Source organism: Pelophylax lessonae (genome assembly GCF_965119305.1).
Source record: "Pelophylax lessonae genome assembly, chromosome: 8".
NCBI lineage: Eukaryota > Metazoa > Chordata > Amphibia > Anura > Ranidae > Pelophylax > Pelophylax lessonae.
Window position 1 is genome coordinate 27,966,891 of NC_138775.1, and position 20,954 is coordinate 27,987,844.

Below are 20,954 nucleotides of genomic sequence, written 5' to 3' on the forward strand. Positions count from 1 at the left end.
GTGTGTGTGTGTGTGTGTGTAGAATCTCCTCAATCAGTCCTAGCATTATGACCACTGACAGGTGAAGTGACCACCACATTGATGATCTAGTTATAACAGCATCTGAAAGTTGGTGGGGATATATTAGGCAGCAAGTGAAGTTGATGGGTTGAAAGCAGAAGAAATGGGCATGTCTAAGGATTTGAAGGATTTAAGAGACTATGACAAGGGCCAAATTGTAATGGCTGGACGACTGGGTCAGAGCAACTCAAAAACTGCAGCTCTTGTGGGCTTTTGGGTCTGCAATGGTTGGGATCTACCAAAAGTGTCCCAAGGAGGGAAAACCAGCAACAGGGTCAGGGGTGGCCAAGTCTCACTGATGGAAGGCTGGGCCATGTAGTCCGATCCAATAGAAGAGCTACTTAGATTGTTGAAAAAGGTAACGCTGGTTGTGATAGAAAGGTGTCAGAACTCACAGGGCATTACAGTTTAATGTGTATGGGGCGGTGTAGCTGCAGACCAGTTGGGGTACCAATGCTGAGCCGTGTCCACAGCCAAACGCACCTACAATGGGCACGTGAGCAGCAGAACTGGACCACAGCAATGGAAGAAGGTGGCCTAGTCTGATGAATTGAAGAATGGATTGAGAAACGTGAGTTTGAGGTGGTGACTTGTCCTCCAAATTCTCCAGATCTCAGTCCAAGCAAGCATCTGTGGGATGTGCTGGAAAAACCAGTCCAATCCATGGAGTCCCCTCCTCACAACTTACAATTTTCACTTTGGATAGGGTAAGGGAGGATAACTTAAAACTCCTGTCAGAGATAGATAGAGATATATAATTATACATTTTTTTTTTTATTTTTTTTTGCCATTTGTCCTGTTGGGGAGATTTCCCTTCACTTCCTGTCCCATAACCAAACAGGAAGTGAGAGGAAATCCTTGCAAATTAAGAGAATTCCTTGGGGGACCCCCAGGTCACCAGAATTAGCATCCCCATTCGAAGATTTCCCTTCTCTTACTTTTTTGGGGAGAACCCAAAATGTGGAATTTTCTTTTACTTTCACTTTCAATGATAATGGTAAACAGGACACTGAGGTGTGTGTGTGTGTGTGGGGGGGGGGGGGGGGGCGCAGACGGCAATAAAAACTGACAGGGGTTCTAATCCCTCTCCACTCCATCCAAAACTAAAAAAAAAAGTTTTCACTTTAGTTATACTTTTAAAAGATCGGGTACTGATGACTTGGTGCCAGTTACCACAGCATCCCTCCCAAAGAGTAGTGGAGTCCATGCCTCAATGGGTTAGACCCCATTCACACTGGGGCGACCTGTCAGGTGACCTGGTCGCCTGACAAGTCGCTGTGGGTCTCCTGCCATAGAGAAGCTGCGGACCCGTTCTAATAGGAGCGACACAAGTCGCTCCGACCTAGAAAAAGGGTCCGGAGCTTCTTTGGGGCGACCAGGAGGCGACCGCCATAGACTTCAATGTTATGAAGTCTGTGGCGGCCGCTCCGAGGTCGCGGCGCGCTGCTCGCACCGAGACCTCGGAGGTCGCCCCTGAAAGTAGCGTCGCGCCAGTGTGAACCGGCGCTTAAGGTGGGTGGTCATAATGTTATGGTTGATCAGTGTAATATTATTATAATACAGGATTTCTATAGCGCCAACAGTTTACACAGAGCTTTACAATATAAAAGGGAGACAGTACAGTTACAATACAATAAAATACAAGAGGATTTAGAGGGCCCTGTTGAGCAGAGCTTACAATCTAATAAGGTGGGGAATGTATGTGCATGAGAGAGATATGAATGACGTGCCTTTTTTTTTTTTAACAGACTGTGTGTAGATGTTTTATAGATTTATGAGCAGAAGAATAGTGACAGGGCCCAACATCTTGTTCTTAGTCACCCTGTTTCCAGAGGCTGCTTTTGCCTTTTTTTTTTCTTTTGTTCAGGCCTATAATTTAAACGGTGCTTGGCTAGCTTTAGGCACAAATCATAGAAGCATGAGGATCAGTGTGACAGCCAGGAAATTGGCATTTGCAGCAGAGGTGGCGACCTTAGCAGCCTGTGTGTCTCTCAGAAAAGGTTTCTCTGGTCTGGGACGGCTCTGTAGAGAGGGAAATTTCTGTCCTCATTTGGATATTTATTCCAGTAATAAGAGGTTGGTGCATGAACAATGCAGGCAGGAAATTTGAATTTTTATTAGAGTGAAGCCGGCAATGGCAGCTGCTGGTGGCTTCTATCTTGTCAGGTACATATTGCATTGAGTTTGCTTTGATGTTTGTAAAGTGGAACTGTCTGTACTGTTGAGGGCATTTTTAAACATGGCAGACAGTAAGTTGTTTGTTTTTCTGGTTGGGGGGGGGGGGGCAGAAATAGGCTGAGCCCTGGGGTTTAAAATCTAGGGATACTGGGAAGGCTGAGGTAGGTAGTAGTCTGAGGGTGCCCAGCACATTTGTACACAGCTGTGGGGTGACTGATAGACTGAGCTCTGAGGGTGCCAGGCAATTGGGGTGTCTGGCACTGTTTACACAACAATGTTATAGTAATAATGGGGGGGGGGGGGTTCTGATGTCAGTACTGAGTCCTGGGGGTGCCAGGCACTGTGTACATGGCAGTGCAATAGTAATAATGGGGGGGGGGGGTTCTGATGTCAGGACTGAGTCCTGGGGGTTCCAGGCACTGTGTACATGGCAGTGTGATAATAGGGGAGGGGGGGGGGTTCTGATGTCAGTACTGAGTTCTGGGGGTGCCAGGCACTGTGTACATGGCAGTGTGATAGTCCTAGCATCAGAACCCCCCCCCCCTATTATTACTAAGTCCTGAGGGTGCCCGGCACTGTGTACATGGCAGTGTAATAGTAATAATGGGGGGGGGGGGGGTTCTGATGTCAGGACTGAGTCCTGGGGGTGCCAGGCACTGTGTACATGGCAGTATAATTGTAATAATGGGGGGGGGGGGGTTCTGATGTCAGGGCTGAGTCCTGTGGGTGCCAGGCACTGTGTACATGGCAGTGTGATAGTAATAATGGGGGGGGGGGGTTCTGATGTCAGGGCTGAGTCCTGGGGGTGCCAGGTACTGTGTTGTGGGGGTTGGAGGGAGTGTCTGATGTCAGTAGTAGCATTAATATACTGAGTCCCGGGCACCATATACACAGTAATGTAATAGTAAGCCTCTGTGCACAGTGACAGCTCCCTCCCTCCCTCCCTCCCCTCTTGGTCTCTTCCGCATCTCCTGGCTGCTCTGTAAGATTGTGACACGTCAGCACAGTCCATTCACTTCCTGCTCAGCACTCCACCCTCCTCCATATCCCTCCATACACTCCCAGCTCTGCAACACTTCATAGTTATTGACTCACCGTTTGGCACATGGAAAGAATTGAAACATTTTTCACCATATTCTCACCATAAATGCTAGATAAAGAAAATAAAAAAGGCTTTATATTTGTGCTTTTTGTTTATTTTTTTCACTTGCCCTTCAAGCTCTGACACTTATTACTGAGTTTTGTGCTTAAAAAGTCTGCTTCCACTTTTCATGATAGAATGAGCGTTTTGGCATTTGTGCGTGTGTTGTGTTTTTTTTTTTTTTTTTGTGTGTTCTTTTGTGATTTTTAGTCAAGCTGCTGAGCTGATTGACTACTTGTTGTCAAATTCGTTTAGGTACAGCGTCGCACAACCGCGCAATTGTCCGTTAAAGTCACGCAGTGCCGAATCGCAAAAAATACCCCCTGGTCAGGAAGGGGGTAAAATCTTCCGGGGCTTAAGTGGTTAATGACCAGGCCGTTTTTTGCGGTCTGGCTCTGCGTTACTTTAACTGACAGTTGCGTGGCCGTGCGACACTGTACCCAAATAAAATTTTATTTTATTTTTTTCAGAAATAGAGCTTTCTTTTGGTTGTATTTGATCACATGTGCGATTAATTTTTATTTTTTTATTTTTTTTTTTGTGCGCTATAAACAAAAACGAACAAAAAAAAAAAAAAAAACAACCATTCTGAAAAAGTGGTTGGTGTGAATATCAATCACACGAGTTCCTGAGAGATAATCGGGGATCTGAGTCCAACAGATTTCTGAGTTCTGTTCACTGTCAATGTACAATCTATAAAATGCTGTATAAAGTGGGACTTCAGCTTTTAGAGACTTTCACCTTTTTATCATGGGAGGGGGCTGAGCTCACAAACCATAAGGCTACGTTCACACGTGGGCGTAGCGGATCACGGGCAGAATCACCGCAGTTCTGCCCGCCATCCGGAATCATTGCACATCGCGGGACGCCTGTGCGATGCCCGTGATTTGCAATGGCACCCCAAACGCTGTGTGATGTTGCCGCGATTTCCGCCTGCCGAATCGCGGTAACATCGCACAAACAGAATCGTGGGACGCATGACGCAAAAAAAGGTACAAGAGCTTCTTTTGTGCGTCATGCGTCCCGCGATTCTGTTTGCAAGATGTTACCGCGATTCGGCAGGCAGAAATCGCGGCAACATCGCACAGCGTTTGGGGTGCCATTGCAAATCACGGGCATCGCACAGGCGTCCCGCGATTTACAATGATTCCGCATCGTGGGCAGAATCGCGGTGATTCTGCCCATGATCCGCTACGCCCACATGTGAACGTAGCCTTAGGGTAAATTCTTACCAGTGGGGCTCTCAGTATAGAAGTCGGTGAGTAAATCGCCCTGGGGGTGTCCAACTAAACCTCAAGTATCCATTATGGGTGCAGTTGTTTAGGTATGTTGTTAATGGTCTTTCCCTATATAGCCAACATCAAATTATTTTTTTTTTCTTTGCTTCTCTTTCTAAAGGAGTGCTTTGTTTTTTATGTATTTTGTTAATGTTTCCCTGGTTTTGCTTTCAACAGGTGAAGGGAGAAGAGGAGGAGGATGGTTACCTGGAAGTGCAGGAGCTAAAAGGGAAAAAGTAAGTGAACAAAGGGAAAGATATTTGTGGAGCAAGGAAAAGATCCCGTGGCTTTAAGAAGCTGTCAGGTTTTACCTTTCCAAGAAAACAGCTTGTACATTAGGCGATGCCCTTTTTATTAGCTATCTTAACCACTTGCCGACCACCCCACGCAGATTCACTGCAGCAGGGCTGCTCGGATTCACATAATCGCGTAGATCTACGTGATCATGTGCACGGAGTTGCGTTCCCGCTGTGATTAGACACAGCGGGAGCCAGACCGCAGGAGGGGCGGGCTCGATCGTCACCGGCCGCCCACGATCCTTGGGGGGAACTGACAGGAGAGCTGCCTGCCTATGTAAACAAAGCAGGCGGCTCCCCTGTCAGACAGGCACAATGAGATTGTGTGTTTTAGCTAAGCTGAAACGCCGATCTCTGTCACAGAGCCCCTTCCCCACCCACAGTTAGGCCCTGTTCACATGGGGTGGTGGTTGTAGTGGTGCATGTTAAAAACAGTATCGGAATGGGAGAGACAAAGAAGTTTGTCCCTAATCCATACCATGTATTTCTAGCTGAAATTGCTTGATTTTTTTGATTTGTCTCTAATATATTCTCTCTTCAATAGGGGAAAGCAATATTCAGTCAGCCTTCCGTCATCTCTGTCCCCTGGAGCCAAGACCAAGGTCATCATTGAGGCAGTTTATACTCATGTCCTGCATCCTTACCCCACCCAGATCACACAGGCTGATAAGCAGTTTGTTACCTTTGAAGGAAATCATTACTTCTACTCCCCATATGCCACCACATCCCAAACCACACGTGTTAAGCTGGCCTCAAGAAATGTTGAGAGCTACACCAAGCTGGGAAACCCATCCCGCTCCGATGACACCATCGAGTATGGTCCATTCAAGGACATCCCTGCCTGGAGTCATGTAAGTGCCTTTTCAGCCTGCTATGTGGATTTCTTTAGCATTGCTGTCTGTTCATAGTGAATGTTGCTTGCAAATTAGATAATTACATAACCCTACTGTCAGTAAAGTGTATCTAGAGAGAGGGTGTTTTTAAAAAACAAAAGTAGGGAAGGGTTTTAACACAAATTGGGGTCTTTTTGCGTCCCCACTGGTGGAAATTTACCTTCTGTGTCCTGGGACAGAAAGTGAGGGAAAATCCAAAAATGGGTCTTTTCCTCTTTAACAAAATTCTGATCTAATCTCATTCTCCTTTAGGACCCCTTGAAGATTCACTATGAGAACAACAGTCCCTTCCTGACAATTACCAGCATGACCCGGGTTATCGAAGTCTCTCACTGGGGTAACATTGCAGTTGAGGAGACCGTTGATTTAAAGCACACGGGAGCCAGTCTGAAAGGTCCCTTCTCCAGATACGACTACCAAAGGCAGCCAGACAGCGGCATTTCATCTGTCAAATCCTTTAAGGTAAGAAATGGAGGACATATGTTAACAGTAATCGCCTCTTTGTAAAAGGAAAGGTCACTTTTTTTCTTGGTGACCTTTTACTATGTCTTTTGCTATCTCATTACCTGTGCATAGAGGCTTTTTATTAGCTCCGCGTTAGGTTGGCCGCCACATAGTCCCACTGGACGGGGGCTGGCTGGCGAGTGAAACACCTCATGAGGATGCATAGCCCTGGTCGCGATAATGGTCACGGCCAGAGTCGCAGCATACCTCTGGCCCGCAGCACCCCCATTCCAAGATGGCGCAGTGGACTGTCAGGAGTGGTGCCCACTTGGTTTCTCAGGTGTGGTGAGTAGTGTTCTCCCCCCTCTCCTCTGGGGAAATGTTGGGGTGGACGCAGGCCCTTCCTCAGGTTGGTAGGCCCCTTTTGTGCCCTTTCTTCCCTCGTCTTCCCCCCCCCCCCCCCCTCGGGGTGCACAGGCTGTTGTGGGTGTGGGGTGTTATGGTAAAGGGCTGGAGGGAGGCGGGAACGTTCTGCCAGCGACAAATTTTTTTTTTTTTTTTCTTTTTTGATGCTCCTGCGGCGAATGGCTGCGCGTGCGGGTTAGGACCCCCCGGTGGACTACAAGTACCTGCATGGGTGCCGCGCTGCGCCGCCATTTTGTTGTGGATGGCTGTATACAGCCTCGGTGGCCATGTTTGTGTAGTCCAGCGCCCATGTTTTTAAAGTTTCTCATTGCAGTCAACATGGCTCCCATTTTCTTGTAGCCTGAGGAGCAGTGATGCGATGGTGGGCCTCTAGTGGCAGTGACTGTTCTTCCTTTTCCGTTCGCAGCATGACAAGTAGCTTGGCGCTCTGAATAGGTGGTGGGGAGTCCCTACAGGTATACAGCTCCCTCTCTGCTATAGCACTGCCGCTGGGGTGCTGGGTCTTGCAGTCCCACAGCAGTAGCGGTGTGAGTGGGGTTTTTTTGTAAAATAAAAAAAAAAAAAAATTCTTGCATATTAAGGGCAGCCTCTGATTTAACCATGGAGTCCCTGGAGCAGCTATCGCCACCCGACCTACTCTCAGAAGCTGCGGGACCCTCTGGGTCTCAGTCTGCCCTGGCGGCCCTACAGTCACTTGTATCAAGGGTTGATATGGCCTTTCAAAAGCCCGTCGTCCTCACCTGTATCCTCTGCCTCCTCAGAGTCTTGAGGTGGATTTGGCCGCTACGGATGAGTCAACCCACTGGGTCTGCGTCCACGTACCCTGAGTGCTCTGACAGTGAGGATGGTTCCTCTTCCCCCTACGGCCGTGCATTAAAAGGCGCTTGTGGAGGCAATGATTTTATCAGTGCGCGAAACTTTAAAATTAGAGGACACAGCTGATGCTGCGTCTGTGCCGATGCAATTTGGCACCCGTAGGACAGCCAAGCTGACGAAGGTGTTCCCCCCTTTCCTGCCTATTTCATCGAGATTGTCGCTAGTCAGTAGGGATCCCCGAAACACATTTGGAATACAAGTGTTTTGCTAGGAGATATCCCTTTTTGAGGAATCTCTTTTTTTGAAGAAGCTGACGGTTCCACCCGGTGGTGGACTCTCAGGCTTCCAGATTAAATAAGGCCACGCTCCTTCCGGTGGAAGATTCCCTGTCTTTTAAGGGCCCTGTGGACAAAAGAGAAAACCGGCAGCAGCAGAGAAAGTTTGTCAACTTAAATATGAGGTTAAAAGCTCACTGAATTTCTGGCAGAAACATAGAAACATAGAATGTGTCGGCAGATAAGAACCATTTGGCCCATCTAGTCTGCCCAATATATCTGAATCCTATGAATAGTCCCTGGCCCTATCTTGTATGAAGGATAGCCTTATGCCTATCCCATGCATGCTTAAACTCCTTCACTGTATTTGCAGCTACCACTTCTGCAGGAAGGTTATTCCATGCATCCACTACTCTCTCAGTAAAGTAATACTTCCTCATATTACTTTTAAACCTTTGCCCCTCTAATTTAAAACGGTGTCCTCTTGTGGTAGTTTTTCTTCTTTTAAATATGCTCTCCTCCTTTACCGAGTTGATTCCCTTTATGTATTTAAAAGTTTCTATCATATCTCCTCTGTCTCTTCTTTCTTCCAAGCTATACATGTTAAGGTCCTTTTAACCTTTCCTGGTAAGTTTTTTCCTGCAATCCATGTACTAGTTTAGTAGCTCTTCTCTGAACTCTCTCTCTAGAGTATCTATATCCTTCTGGAGATATGGCCTCCAGTACTGCGCACAATACTCCAAGTGAGGTCTCACCAGTGTTCTGTATAGCGGCATAAGCACTTCTCTGTCTACTGCTTATACCTCTCCCTATACATCCAAGCATTCTGCTGGCATTTCGTGCTGCTCTATTACATTGTCTTCCCACCTTTTAAGTCTTCTGAAATAATTACTCCTAAATCCCTTTCCTCAGATACTGAGGTCAGGACTGTGCCAAATATTCTATATTCTGCCCTTGGGTTTTTACGCCCCAGGTGCATTATCTTGCACTTATCCACATTAAATTTCAGTTGCCAGAGTTCTGACCATTCTTCTAGTTTTCCTAAATCCTTTTCCATTTGGTGTTTCCCTCCAGGAACATCAACCCTGTTACATATCTTTGTGTCATCAGCAAAAAGACAAACCTTACCATCGAGGCCTTTTGCAATATCACTTATGAAGATATTAAACAAAATTGGTCCCAGTACAGATCCCTGAGGTACCCCACTGGTAACATGACCTGGTTCTGAATGTTCTCCATTGACTACAACCCTTTGTTGTCTGTCACTCAGCCACTGCCTAATCCACTCAACAATATGGGAGTCCATGCTCAATGACTGCAGTTTATTGATAAGTCTTCTATGTGGGACAGTGTCAAAAGCCTTACTAAAATCTAGATATGCAATGTCTACTGCACCTCCACCGTCTATTATTTTAGTCACCCAGTCAAAAAAATCTATAAGATTTGTTTGACATGATCTCCCTGAAGTAAACCCATGTTGTTTTTCATCTTGCAATCCATGGGATTTAAGATGTTCCACAATCCTATCCTTTAATAGGGTTTCCATTAATTTGCCTACTATTGATGTCAGACTCACTGGTCTATAGTTGCTCGATTCCTCCCTACTACCTTTCTTGTGAATGGGCACGACATTTGCCAATTTCCAATCTTCCGGGACGACTCCTGTTACTAATGATTGGTTAAATAAATCTGTTAATGGTTTTGCCAGCTCACCACTAAGCTCTTTTAATAATTTTGGGTGTATCTCATCAGGACCCTGTGACTTATTTGTCTTCACTTTAGACAGCAATTTTAGAACGTCTTCCTCTGTAAAGACACATGCATCAAATGATTCATTAGTCATCCTTTCGAGTGGAGGTCCTTCTCCTTCTTTTTCTTCTGTAAAAACTGAACAGAAGTATTCATTAAGGCAGTCGGCTAGCCCTTTATTCTCTTCTATATACCTTCCGTCCTTTGTTTTTAATTTAGTTATTCCTTGTTTTAATTTCCTTTTTTCATTTATATATCTGAAGAATGTCTTATCCCCCTTTTTCATAGACTGAGCTAGTTTTTCTTCTGCCTGCGCTTTAGAAGTTCTTATAACTTGCTTGGCCTCTTTCTGCCTAATCTTGTAGATTTCCTTATCTTCATTGCTCTGGGTTTTTTTTATAATAATTTTTTTATAATTAGAACGGCAGGTATTTTGTGGTATTTATATACACTCCCCTTTTTATTTTATTTTTGAGACAAAACCTGCAGAGATTTTAGAAGTATTGAATTTGTATTGTATTTTGAGCTATCCTTCTTCTTTTTTTTTTTTTTTTCACCTAACATGCATCTTGGGGCAAAAAAACCTCCAGGTTAACCACTTTCCTACTGGGCACTTTTACCCCTTTCCTGCCCAGGCCAGTTTTCAGCGCTGTCACTTTGCTAGGCACTGGTGGGGCTACACTGATGATCAATACCCTCATCAGTGTAAATGTCCTTTTTCACACAAGGCAGTTATCAGCTCTCCTCTCCTTATGCTGTCAGCGTGAGGAAAGGAATGCCGAAAAACAGCCTGTGTTTACATCATGGTCAGCTGTGATTGGACACAGCTGATCACGTGGTAAAAGGCTGCTGTGATTGACCCTTTACCCTAAACTCTGATCAGCTGTGTCCGAAGGACACAGTGATCACAGAGCGTGCTGCCTGTGCTCCGCAGCGGGTGCGATCACAGGAGGACATCATAGCGCCCTCCCAGAACTGGCCAGCCACGCTGTAGACGTCATTCAGCTATAGCGCGGTCGGCAAGTGGTTAGTGTTCTTCCTTGAATCTTGGTGTGCTTTGTGTATTTCTTCCAGAACTGCGCAGTAATCCAGTGTGAAACTTTTTTTTTTTCCCTCTGTGTAGGAGCTTCCTGTAATAAAGGCTTCTTTCTTTCTTTCTTTCTTTCTTTCTTTCTTTCTTTCTTTCTTTCTTTCTTTCTTTCTTTCTTTCTTTCTTTCTTTCTTTCTTTCTTTCTTTCTTTCTTTCTTTCTTTCTTTCTTTCTTTCTTTCTTTCTTTCTTTCTTTCTTTCTTTCTTTCTTTCTTTCTTGTTTTTGTGCCTGGAGTTCAGCTTTAACTCCTGGGGTCCTTCATCTCTTCTGAGTAATTATTTTGCTTTATGAGTATGTTTTGTCTTCCAGACCATCTTGCCTGCTGCTGCCCAGGATGTATACTACAGGGATGAGATCGGAAATATCTCCACCAGCCACCTCTTAATTCTTGAAGACTCTGTGGAGATGGAGATCCGGCCCAGGTTCCCACTGTTCGGAGGCTGGAAAACACATTACATGGTTGGATACAACCTCCCAAGCTATGAATACCTCTACAATCTTGGTGAGCCGGATTAAAATCTTGTGTTGCTTACTGAACTGTCTGTACTGCTTCAAGGCATCCAGTCTTCATACTTCAGCCAACAAGGATTAGCAGAATTTGAGACCTAACCTGTGCAGACCCTTATCTATAAGCTGTTGTAAAGAGTTTCAATAGGCATTTGCTGAGGAGCCTAGATCATAGAATTGTGTTGCCATCAGCTGTCTGGTTTCATTCTGCTGTCCCCTTCCTCCACAGGTGATCAGTATGCTCTGAAGATGCGCGTTATTGACCACGTGTTTGATGAGCAACTTGTGGATTCACTTACCGTTAAAATCATCCTGCCTGAAGGCGCAAAGTAAGACATCCTAGTACATAATCTATTGTCTAACTAACTGCATAAATGATTTTCCTGCTCAAAAAAATGAAAAGAACACTTTGAAAACACATCAGAACTCAACGGGGAAAAATATCATGCTGGGTATCTATACTGGTATAGACTGGATAATGTGTTAGGAAGGAAAGGATGCCACATCGTTTGATGGAAAGAAATTTATCACCCTATAGCGGGCTAAATTCAAAGACACCCCGAAAATCAAAGTCAAAAACAGATGCAGCAGGCTAGTCCATTTTGTTGAAGTTTCATTGCAGCGTCTCCAAATGTTACTCAGTAGTTTGTATGGCCTCCACGTGCTTGTATGCATGCCTGACAATGTCGGGGTATGCTCCTAATGAGGAGACAGATGGTGTCCTGGGGTATTTCCTCCCAGATTTGGACCAAGGCATCACTGAACAGCTAAACAGTCTGAGGTGCAACCTGGCGGCGTCGTAATGTCCTAAAGGCGTTCTATTGGATTTAGGTCAGGCGAGCGTGGGGGCCATTCAGTGGTATCAATTCCTTCATTCTCCAGGCACTGGCTTCATACTATCTTCACATAAGGCCTGGCATTGTTGTGCACCAGGAGGAACCCAGGAACCACTGCACCAGTGTAGGGTCTGACAATGGGTCCAAGGATTTCATCCGACACCATTGTCTAGCCAGTAGAGGTCTGTGCGTCGATCCATGGATATTCCTCCCCAGACCATCACTGACCCACCACCAAACCGGTCATGCTGAATAATGTGACAGCATATTCTCCACGGCTTCTCCAGACCCTTTCGTCAGTCACATGTGCGCAGGGTGAACTTGCTCTCTCGTGTGTGAAAAGCACAGGGCACCAGTGGTGGACCTACCAATTCAGGTGTTCAATGGCAAATGCCAATCGAGCTCCCCGGTGCCGGGCAGTGAGCGCAGGGCCCACTAAAGGACATCAACTGACCTGGTGATGCCCTTTGACGCCCTGGAAGGTGGGACAAAATACGTTAACGTAATTCCGGTTACGCTGAACCGTTGACGTCACCTCCTGTCCTCCGTGGAACTCGCGCTAGACTGAGTTCCTGGAAGATCCTGTATGTCCTGCTACAAGCCGTAATAGCATGTAGTTCTTGTAAGTAACGTTGCATTTGTGCATTCAATTTGTAAAAACGAGCTTCACTAATGGTACCTGTTCATTTTGAGTCCCAAAGATCCTTAACAAGCCGGTGTACCGCGGTGGTGTAGCGGTTTCCAACAATTGAATTGGGGTCCATCTCACCTGCTATTAGCCTTACTGACCCCCAGACTGAAATGTCTGAGGGTCCATTATTTTTGGTGAGTGGGGATACAGGAGGGAAGTGAAGCGCCCCGCAAAGAATGATCTGTCTTGAAGCACTTAGCACATTTTGATACTTCGGAGCACTTTGATCAGCAATTTTATGAGATTTTTGGAACACTTAAAGCGGAGTTCCAGCCTTGGAAACTTTTTTCAATAAAAATACCCCCGGGACAGTAAGGGCTAGTACATTCCATAATGGATAGCCTCTGAACTGTCCCAGACGTCACTTTGCCCGGCCGGGGCTGACCGCCGCAGTATATCTACTTGCGGCGGTCGGCAACCGGTTAGCTGAAACAGATTTAATTTGTCTATCGTTCATTGGCAGATGCAGCTCCATATTCTTTTTGACCATTGGGTAATGCTGCCTTCTACAGGAGTAGGACACTAGGCAGGAAAAAACCTTACCATGCCTATGGGACAGTTCCTGAAGGCATACACCCACTCACTCTGCTATAGCATTCAGTTTGTTTCTGCCTAGTTTAGGAGTAGGACCTAGTTCCCAGCTTATTTTTTAGCTATGTTCCTGAGAGAATTGCAATCAACAGCCTGAGTTTTGGACTGAATATCCTAGATCTCGAAGGTCTCCCAGTCCGGCAAGCGAGCATGTGCAGGTTATAGCCCTGCGCTAGGCCTCTGATCTGCTGGCAGCCTAAAGATTTACTGCAGCTCAGGGGCTCTGGGCTTTAGGAAAATGGCATACTCCAGCAGGAAGAAATGGGAGCAATGCTGGAGACAATTTACAGCACACACTTTGATTGCATAATTAATAAGGAATGTATGTTCCTTGCTAAAGAACTTTTTTTATTTTTTTTAAATTTAAGTTGTTTGTAAAGTTCCTCTTAAGTAACTTAGGGTTATGCTACCGCCTAGGTTGCTTAAAGCAGAACTACACTGCACCTGCGACCTGCAAAGCAAAACTGCTGCTTAATTTTTATTATTCAAAGCAACCCCCCCCCCCCCATCCATGCCTCCATGCTTTAATTTTCTTGCAATCATTTTGAAAAATACCCCCTGGCATTTCTGGCTGTGGCCAACTTGTGTAAGGGCAGGTGATTCATGTAGCATTTACTTCCTGGAATCCACCTGTCCTTATCTCAGTCGCGCAGGCATGAGGTTGTAGTTAGCTGAGAAAACCCCTTCAGATAATTCCTGGGATGTATGACATAATTTGCCCATACAAGAAACCAGGAAGTAACAGAAAAGTATGGGAATGGGTTTTTATTGTGGAATCATACTTGCCTAGGTGGATGCAGCATCGCTCCAATATTGCATCTGTTCCCCGCCGGCTCGAACACTGAGAACCGAGCAATTGAACACCACCGGTCGCTCTGTTCTCACAGCTCTGTGAGCAGAGAGCTGGTGACTCAGTCCCCAGCTCTCTGCTCTGCACCCCACCCCCCAAGCGAGCATTGGCTATACTTCTCCTTTTTAAAAAAAAAAAAGCAAATCCTATTTTTTCTGCTTGGGTTCAGCTGTTTAGGTTTATTTTGTTTTTTGTTTTTTTAGAAATATCCACGTGGACTACCCATATGATGTAAATAAAGCCCCCAACGAGCTGCACTACACATATCTTGACACGTTTGGTCGTCCAGTTATTGTGGCTTATAAGAACAATCTGGTTGAACAGCACATTCAGGACGTAGTGATCCATTACACCTTCAACAAGATCCTGATGCTCCAGGAGCCTCTGCTGGTGGTTGGAGCCTTCTACATCCTCTTCTTTACAGTCATCCTCTACGTTAGGCTGGACTTCTCCATCACAAAGGTTTGTAATCTCTCTGCTTTTTATGAATTCACCCTTCCTACCCCACCCCCACCCAACCTTTGCTATCCCAAAGCAGTACCAAACTCTCGCTTATGTGGCAGATGTTATAGGTGTTGAATTCTAGCACCTACATCACTAGAGCTGATGATTATCATTTATTACAAGCATGTATACAGTGCCAAGTGTTTACATTGAGAACATTCACATCAGGCCCTTTTCTCAAGGAGCTTCCAATCGAAGGTCCCTCCCTATCTCACATGCGTAGATATATTCAGGCCAATTTAGACTAGGGTAATCGCCTACCTACGTGGATTGCCTACCAAGTGTGGCTAGGTTTAGGCCCCTTTTACACGGACATTCTGAACGGGGCATTTAGGAGATATAAATAAATAAATATATATATATATATATATAATATATATATATATATATAATCTCCACATTTTCTCAATTGTACCATTATTGCATATTTAATTCTGCTCTACTAAAGAGGACAGAGCCAAAAGCCGAATATGGTATGTATGCAGTGGAATTCATGAATTACAGTAAACGGGAAAATATCACCGTTAAATATTAAGGCTCCGTTCACATCTAGGCGTTTTGGAGCGTTTTTGGGGCGTTTTTCTGCTCTAGGATCAGCTCTCAAAACGCCCAACAAGACAAATCCTATTCATTTCAATGGCCCCTGTTCACATCTGAGCGTTTTGACGCTGTATACAAAACGCCCAACGCTCAAAAAAGTACATGAGCTTCTTTTTGGGCAGATTACAGGCGTTTTCCATTGATCTCTATTCAATCTAAAAACGCCTGCACAAAAATCGCGGTAAAATCGCAGTAAACGCCGCAAAAATCGCGGTAAAAAACGCGCGAAAAACGCTACGCTCAGGTGTGAATGTAGCCTAAACTGCATATTTTTTTTGCAGGTAAAAGTGCTTTTTTTTTTTTTTTATTTTGAGGCAATGTGGACTTTCATGGGACTGATAGACAGACATTACAACATGTGAAAGTTTTAAAAAAACAATATTCTCTATTGCAGTATAATTTTATATAAAAACACCATTCCAGAAAAAACACAAATCACTCAATACTGGGCTTATATTACCACAAATGGGTGCTAATCAGTACCATATCCTTAACCACTTAAGCCCCGGAAGATTTTACCCCCTTCCTAACCAGGGCCTATTTTGTGATTCGGCACTGCGTGACTTTAATGGACAATTGCGCGGTCGTGCGACGCTGTACCTGAACGAATTTGACGTCCTTGTTTTCCCCCCACAAACAGAGCTTTCTTTTGGTGGTATTTGATCACCTGTGAGATTTTTTTTTTTTTTTTTTTTTTTTTTTTTTTTTTTTTTTTTTTTGATCATGCACTATAAACAAAGCGTAAATTTTGAAAAAATAACTATTTTTTTTTATATGAAATTCCCCCCCCCCCCCCCCCCCCCCCAAAATGTAAAAATCCAAATTTTAACATTTTTGGTCAATTTGTTTTCCACTTAAGTTGCGCAAAAGTTATTGCGTTTACTTAACTAAGGGAAAGATTTTTGTAATTTTTGTTGTTGTGTTTTTTTTTTTGCGGGACTGCGACATTGCAGCGGACAGATCGGACCCTTGACATTTTCAACACTTTTGGGGGTATCAGTGACATTACTACAGTAATCAGTGCTATACATATGCACTGTTACTGTAAAAATGACACTGGCAAGGAAGGGGTTAACTTTATTGGGGAAGGAGGGGTTGGCAGGGAAGGGGCTAAGTGTGTCCCTAGGGGTGTGTTTCTAACTGTGCAGGGATGTGGCTTTACATGTAACAGCAGAGATCTACGGTCCTACATAGCAGGACCGTTAGATCTGTGCTATTACACAGGGAAGAATGACAAGCGGTTTTGTTTACATTAGCCGCCTGCCTTTCTCCCTTCACAGCGGACGATGGCGAGTGACCGGCGGACATTGGGTCCGGCGGTCACACGCGCGGACTTGTTAGGGAACGAGCCGGGGCGGGAGCGCGCCTTCGGCGGAGCCCGCCCGCTATTGGTGGCTCCCAGGCTAGTGACGTACTGATACGTCACTTTGCCTGGCCGGGGCTGACCGCCGCAGTAATATGTACTTGCAGCGGTTGGCAAGCGGTTAAAGGATAAGTTAACTTTTTGTAACATGTTACACCCATATTCGGGGTGTAACATGGTACAGATGCATCAGCTCCCTGATCCCCTGTTCTGACAGCTAGCGGGGAATAATCTCCCCCCCTCTTCCCTGTTAGCGGTCGCAATCTGTAACAAACGCAGCTGTGCGTGGCTCCGCCTCGCTTGCCGCATCTTTCAATCGGTATTCTGGGAATGGGAAAACGACAAGGTCCGACAGCCGCAAAGGCTTGTAGTTATCGATGAACTACCACAATGCTGTTGAGCTCTGTAATAGTTCATTCATGCTTCCTGTCACTGTGTAACTGCCTGGCTGTAACGGAGTTGTGGCCAGACAGTCTGCAGGAACATGGCATTACACCCACAATTGGCTCTGTTGATAGCAAAAATAAAAAAGGTCCATAACAAAAAATAATGCGTATTTTTTGACATGCAAAAAGAAAATGTGCAATTTTTTATTTTTTTTATAAATGTGAACCTATCCTTTTTAATAATGCAGTATAAAAGGCATAATTGGGCCTGTTCTTGACACGTTTCGCAGTCCATCTGCTTCTTCAGGAGAGTTGGACAGCACATTTTCTGTAGAAAGATGGTTATAGTATAATGCATGCACAATAAAGTAGAACAATCCTGCTTATGCCTCGTACACACGCAACGATTGTTGGCCGTGAATTTTCGGCCAACGTCCGATCGGCCAATTCTCGGCTTGTTAGTATGATGCTTCCGACAACCGACTCCGACTTCTCGGCCGAACAAAATCTGGTGTGCAGGCTATAAAATTTTTGTTGGCCGTCAACAGAACGGCCGATTTTTTCCGTCAGTCAGTACAGATTTCGGCAGACAAAAATCAGATGAGCAAGACTGGGCATGCTCAGAGAAGAAAAAACACACGGAAAGTTAACCAGCACATGACATCACTTCTGAAGTTTTGTTGGCCGAGAAAATTTGTGTGCAGTCTAGAGCACATTTCAACCAACACAACAACACTGGACAAAAGACGGCCGATTATCGTTGCGTGTACGAGGCATTACATTTTTGCTAAATTCAAAAGAGGTCTGTTAGTTTTCTGGGAGACAGAGTGAAGACAACGGCCTGGAGTAGGATATGCTTAGCCTAGATGCTTGAGTCATAGGTGTTTGTTTTTTGGTTAAAAAAAAAAGTTTATCTTAATTTTATATTTCCAAACCCAACCCCCTCCCCCCTCAAAGTTTGTAAAACTGCGCCATTTAGAACGTGGGATTGTGAGTTTATCTCCCACAGCTTCCTCACCTTGTGTGATCCTGCGGCTGCTTCATAACTGTCCTGATGATGAATCTTCCTCAGGAAATTCTGAATTCTCCCTTCTTGATGACTTTCTTTTTTTTCTTTTTTTTTTTTCTTTTATCTCTTTAGGACCCAGCAGCAGAAGCGAAGATGAAAGTGGCTTGTATTACAGAGCAGATCCTCACCCTGGTGAACAAGCGGCTCGGCCTGTACCGTCACTTTGATGAAGCTGTGAATAAATATAAGCAGTTCCGAGATATTTCCAGTTTGAACAGCGGCAAGAAAACTTTAGAGATGGATCACAAGAACCTGACTAATGAAATTGCATCTCTGCAAGCCAAACTGAAAGCGGAAGGGTCAGACCTATGTGAGAAGGTGATTTTGTATGTTTGTTTGTTTTAATGGTATGCTAGAAAGTGCTGCTATTGGTCTAGGAGTGTCCTAAGCATTCTGATACCTTGGATAGGGCATGGGAGATCTGCACACTGGTGAGATGAGTTAAGTCCTACACCAGATTTGTTCCTGTTGTCGGGTTTGCAGGGCTATAATTCTTTTAACTCCTGATGCAAGACCAAACCACAGGCCTTGTGTTTTGTATAATTTTAAAGAGACCCTGTCAATGGACCATTCATTTCAGCTTGAAGCGAAGATTATGTGCATTTAGCATAGTTTATGTATAATGCTTACCTATAAAAGCCTCCCTCCTGTAGGCATCCAAAAGTTCTGAGTCTGATGCTGCCATCATGGGGATATGATGTCAGCAGACACTGTAAAGTATTCCCCTTCACTTCTCTGGCAGCTACATCTAAGGTTATGTAGTGAAGTGACGGGGGGGGGGTAGGAGTGGGAGACTTGGACCAGCGCAGGCAATAACTAGACAGTCCCAAAATAGGAGACAGTAATGACATGCAATCCTTTTTAAAGGATAAGTTCACCTTTGGGAACATGTTAAATGTCACCCCCATTTTTGGGGTGGAAACTTTTAACGTGCCCAGTGCTGCAACCGCTGCCCGCCGCTACCCTCCCTCCCTGTGGAAGCAGTAAAGGAAGAAGTTCCCCGTACTAGCTGCCGTATTTTAAAATCAGCGGGCTCCGCTCACACTGCCACGTCATTCCTTCACACAGCTCTGTGTGGATGAACTACAAGCCCCAAGATCCTTTGCAGTTGTCTGCTGTGGTAGTTCATTGATTTCTTCCGATCGGTGTATGGGATGTACGGCACACGGATGTACTAACAGATCTGAAGGACACTTGCATGGCACCAGTGATCTGCTGATCACTGGTGCAATGCTCTACGGGCTCCAAAAAAGCAAATGTTTTATTTATATTTTTTTCTAAAAGGTGAACTTATCCTTTTTAATTGTGCATTTTAAAACAATTAATTTTTCTATGTTTATTTACCTGCAGTGTTTTGAGTTGGTGACAGGCCTATTTTAAATCGTGCCCCTCCATCCAGCCTATACTCTCCTCACAGGTCTGCCTAGCTCTCCCCTTCCTTGTTTCTAACCACAATACACCCAGCCCTTCTGGATATGGGGGTGAATGTTGCCTCCTCCAATAATGCAGGATGCACTGTTGCATAACATGGGACAGATCTCACTACCCCATGCCAACACCTGGTGTTTTGGAGAGGCGGTCACTAAAGATGGAACAGTGGGATGAGCACCATGCAGAGGAGTATTAGGTGGTTAGGGTGAGCTTTAACATGCACAGGCCCTAAGGATACAGAGTCTTTTGAAAACCGCTTGATTCTTGTTATGTAAAATGTCTGGCTCACATAGATTTGTCTTATGACTGTCCACAGGTTGCAGAGATTCAGAAGCTTGATAGTCAAGTAAAGGAGATTGTGCTAAAATCTTCTTCAGAAGCCGAACGTCTGGTTGCCGGCAAGCTGAAAAAGGACAATTACATTGAGAGCGAGAAGCAGCACGCCAACAAGCGCCAGGAGCTGGTCAACAAAATCGACAACATTTTAGACGCATTGTAATAGTTCAGATATTTTCATTAAAGCAGGTCTGGACAAACTTTGGGAGCCAAAAATCAAACAGTGCCTGACTAACATCCCCTCTGAGTTCTGCAGGCCTCACTAGGTGCTCTTCAGGCTTAGGTCCTCAATAGAGCTAACTGTTCTTTAGATTGTAATGACCCCTGAATTGCAAAGCTTTTGTCCTTTTCCTGCATTAAAAAAAAAAAAAAAAAAAGTAAAACCTGCTTGTGAGATTAAAGGCACGATGTGCAATACTCATACTGAATCAATCATGCTCTTTATTTAGAGCTCTTATTTTTTTTTGCAATTTTTGTATCCCCTGATTTTTTTTTTTTTTTTTACTTTTTGCTGAAAGGCACTTAACTGCCATCTTTATTAAAACCACTGTCCCACAGTACGCCCAGCAGAGAGAGGCTAAAGAATGTCCCTGGCTTCCATGAGAAGTCAGCTGCTAATGGAAGGTAAATGTATACACCTTTTTGTTACTTCCCTCCATAACCGTTTGGCTGTGAATGACGTTATTTTGAAGTGCGTGCCTAAAATTACCCGCAGGGGAATGCGATTAATTCTTGGGGAAAATGGTTAATGGGACAACTTGAGAAAGGAGACTTTTTTTTTTTTTAATTTTTTCTGTCCAATTTCTCAATGTTTAGAATTCTAATGCTGAAGACTCAGCACAAATATATTCCACATTCTGTTAGCACATAACGCTTTGTGTGTAAAAATAAAAGTGGTGGTGCCACTCTATTACAAGGAGAGCATTTGTTGTTTTTTACATGAATAGCCAGCAGCAGGCACCATTTAAAAAAAAAAAAAAAAAAAAACCTGTTGGTAAACTGTTAAAGATCCTAACGTCAGGGTCTTTTGTTTGTGTGACCAAAAGAAATAAAGAAGGAATTGTGGATGACATGGCTTGGTTATTTTATTTGTTGGGAGCAAATGATATTCAAATAGAGTAGACCAGCAGTCTTGAATTAAAACC

General features: G+C 44.6%; 1 protein-coding gene across 1 annotated transcript in view; it reads left to right on the forward strand.

Moving 5' to 3' along the window:
- The window catches only part of RPN1 (ribophorin I), a 21,672-nt gene extending 1,593 nt beyond the window's left edge, over positions 1 to 20,079 (forward strand). The window contains exons 2-9 of the mRNA XM_082266644.1: positions 4,834 to 4,892; positions 5,497 to 5,803; positions 6,098 to 6,307; positions 10,955 to 11,147; positions 11,382 to 11,481; positions 14,324 to 14,582; positions 18,115 to 18,360; positions 19,790 to 20,079. Coding sequence (XP_082122770.1) covers positions 4,834 to 4,892; positions 5,497 to 5,803; positions 6,098 to 6,307; positions 10,955 to 11,147; positions 11,382 to 11,481; positions 14,324 to 14,582; positions 18,115 to 18,360; positions 19,790 to 19,972 — 1,557 coding nt within the window. The 3' untranslated portion in view covers positions 19,973 to 20,079. The remainder of the gene's footprint in view (positions 1 to 4,833; positions 4,893 to 5,496; positions 5,804 to 6,097; positions 6,308 to 10,954; positions 11,148 to 11,381; positions 11,482 to 14,323; positions 14,583 to 18,114; positions 18,361 to 19,789) is intronic.
- Positions 20,080 to 20,954: the final 875 nt, after the last annotated feature.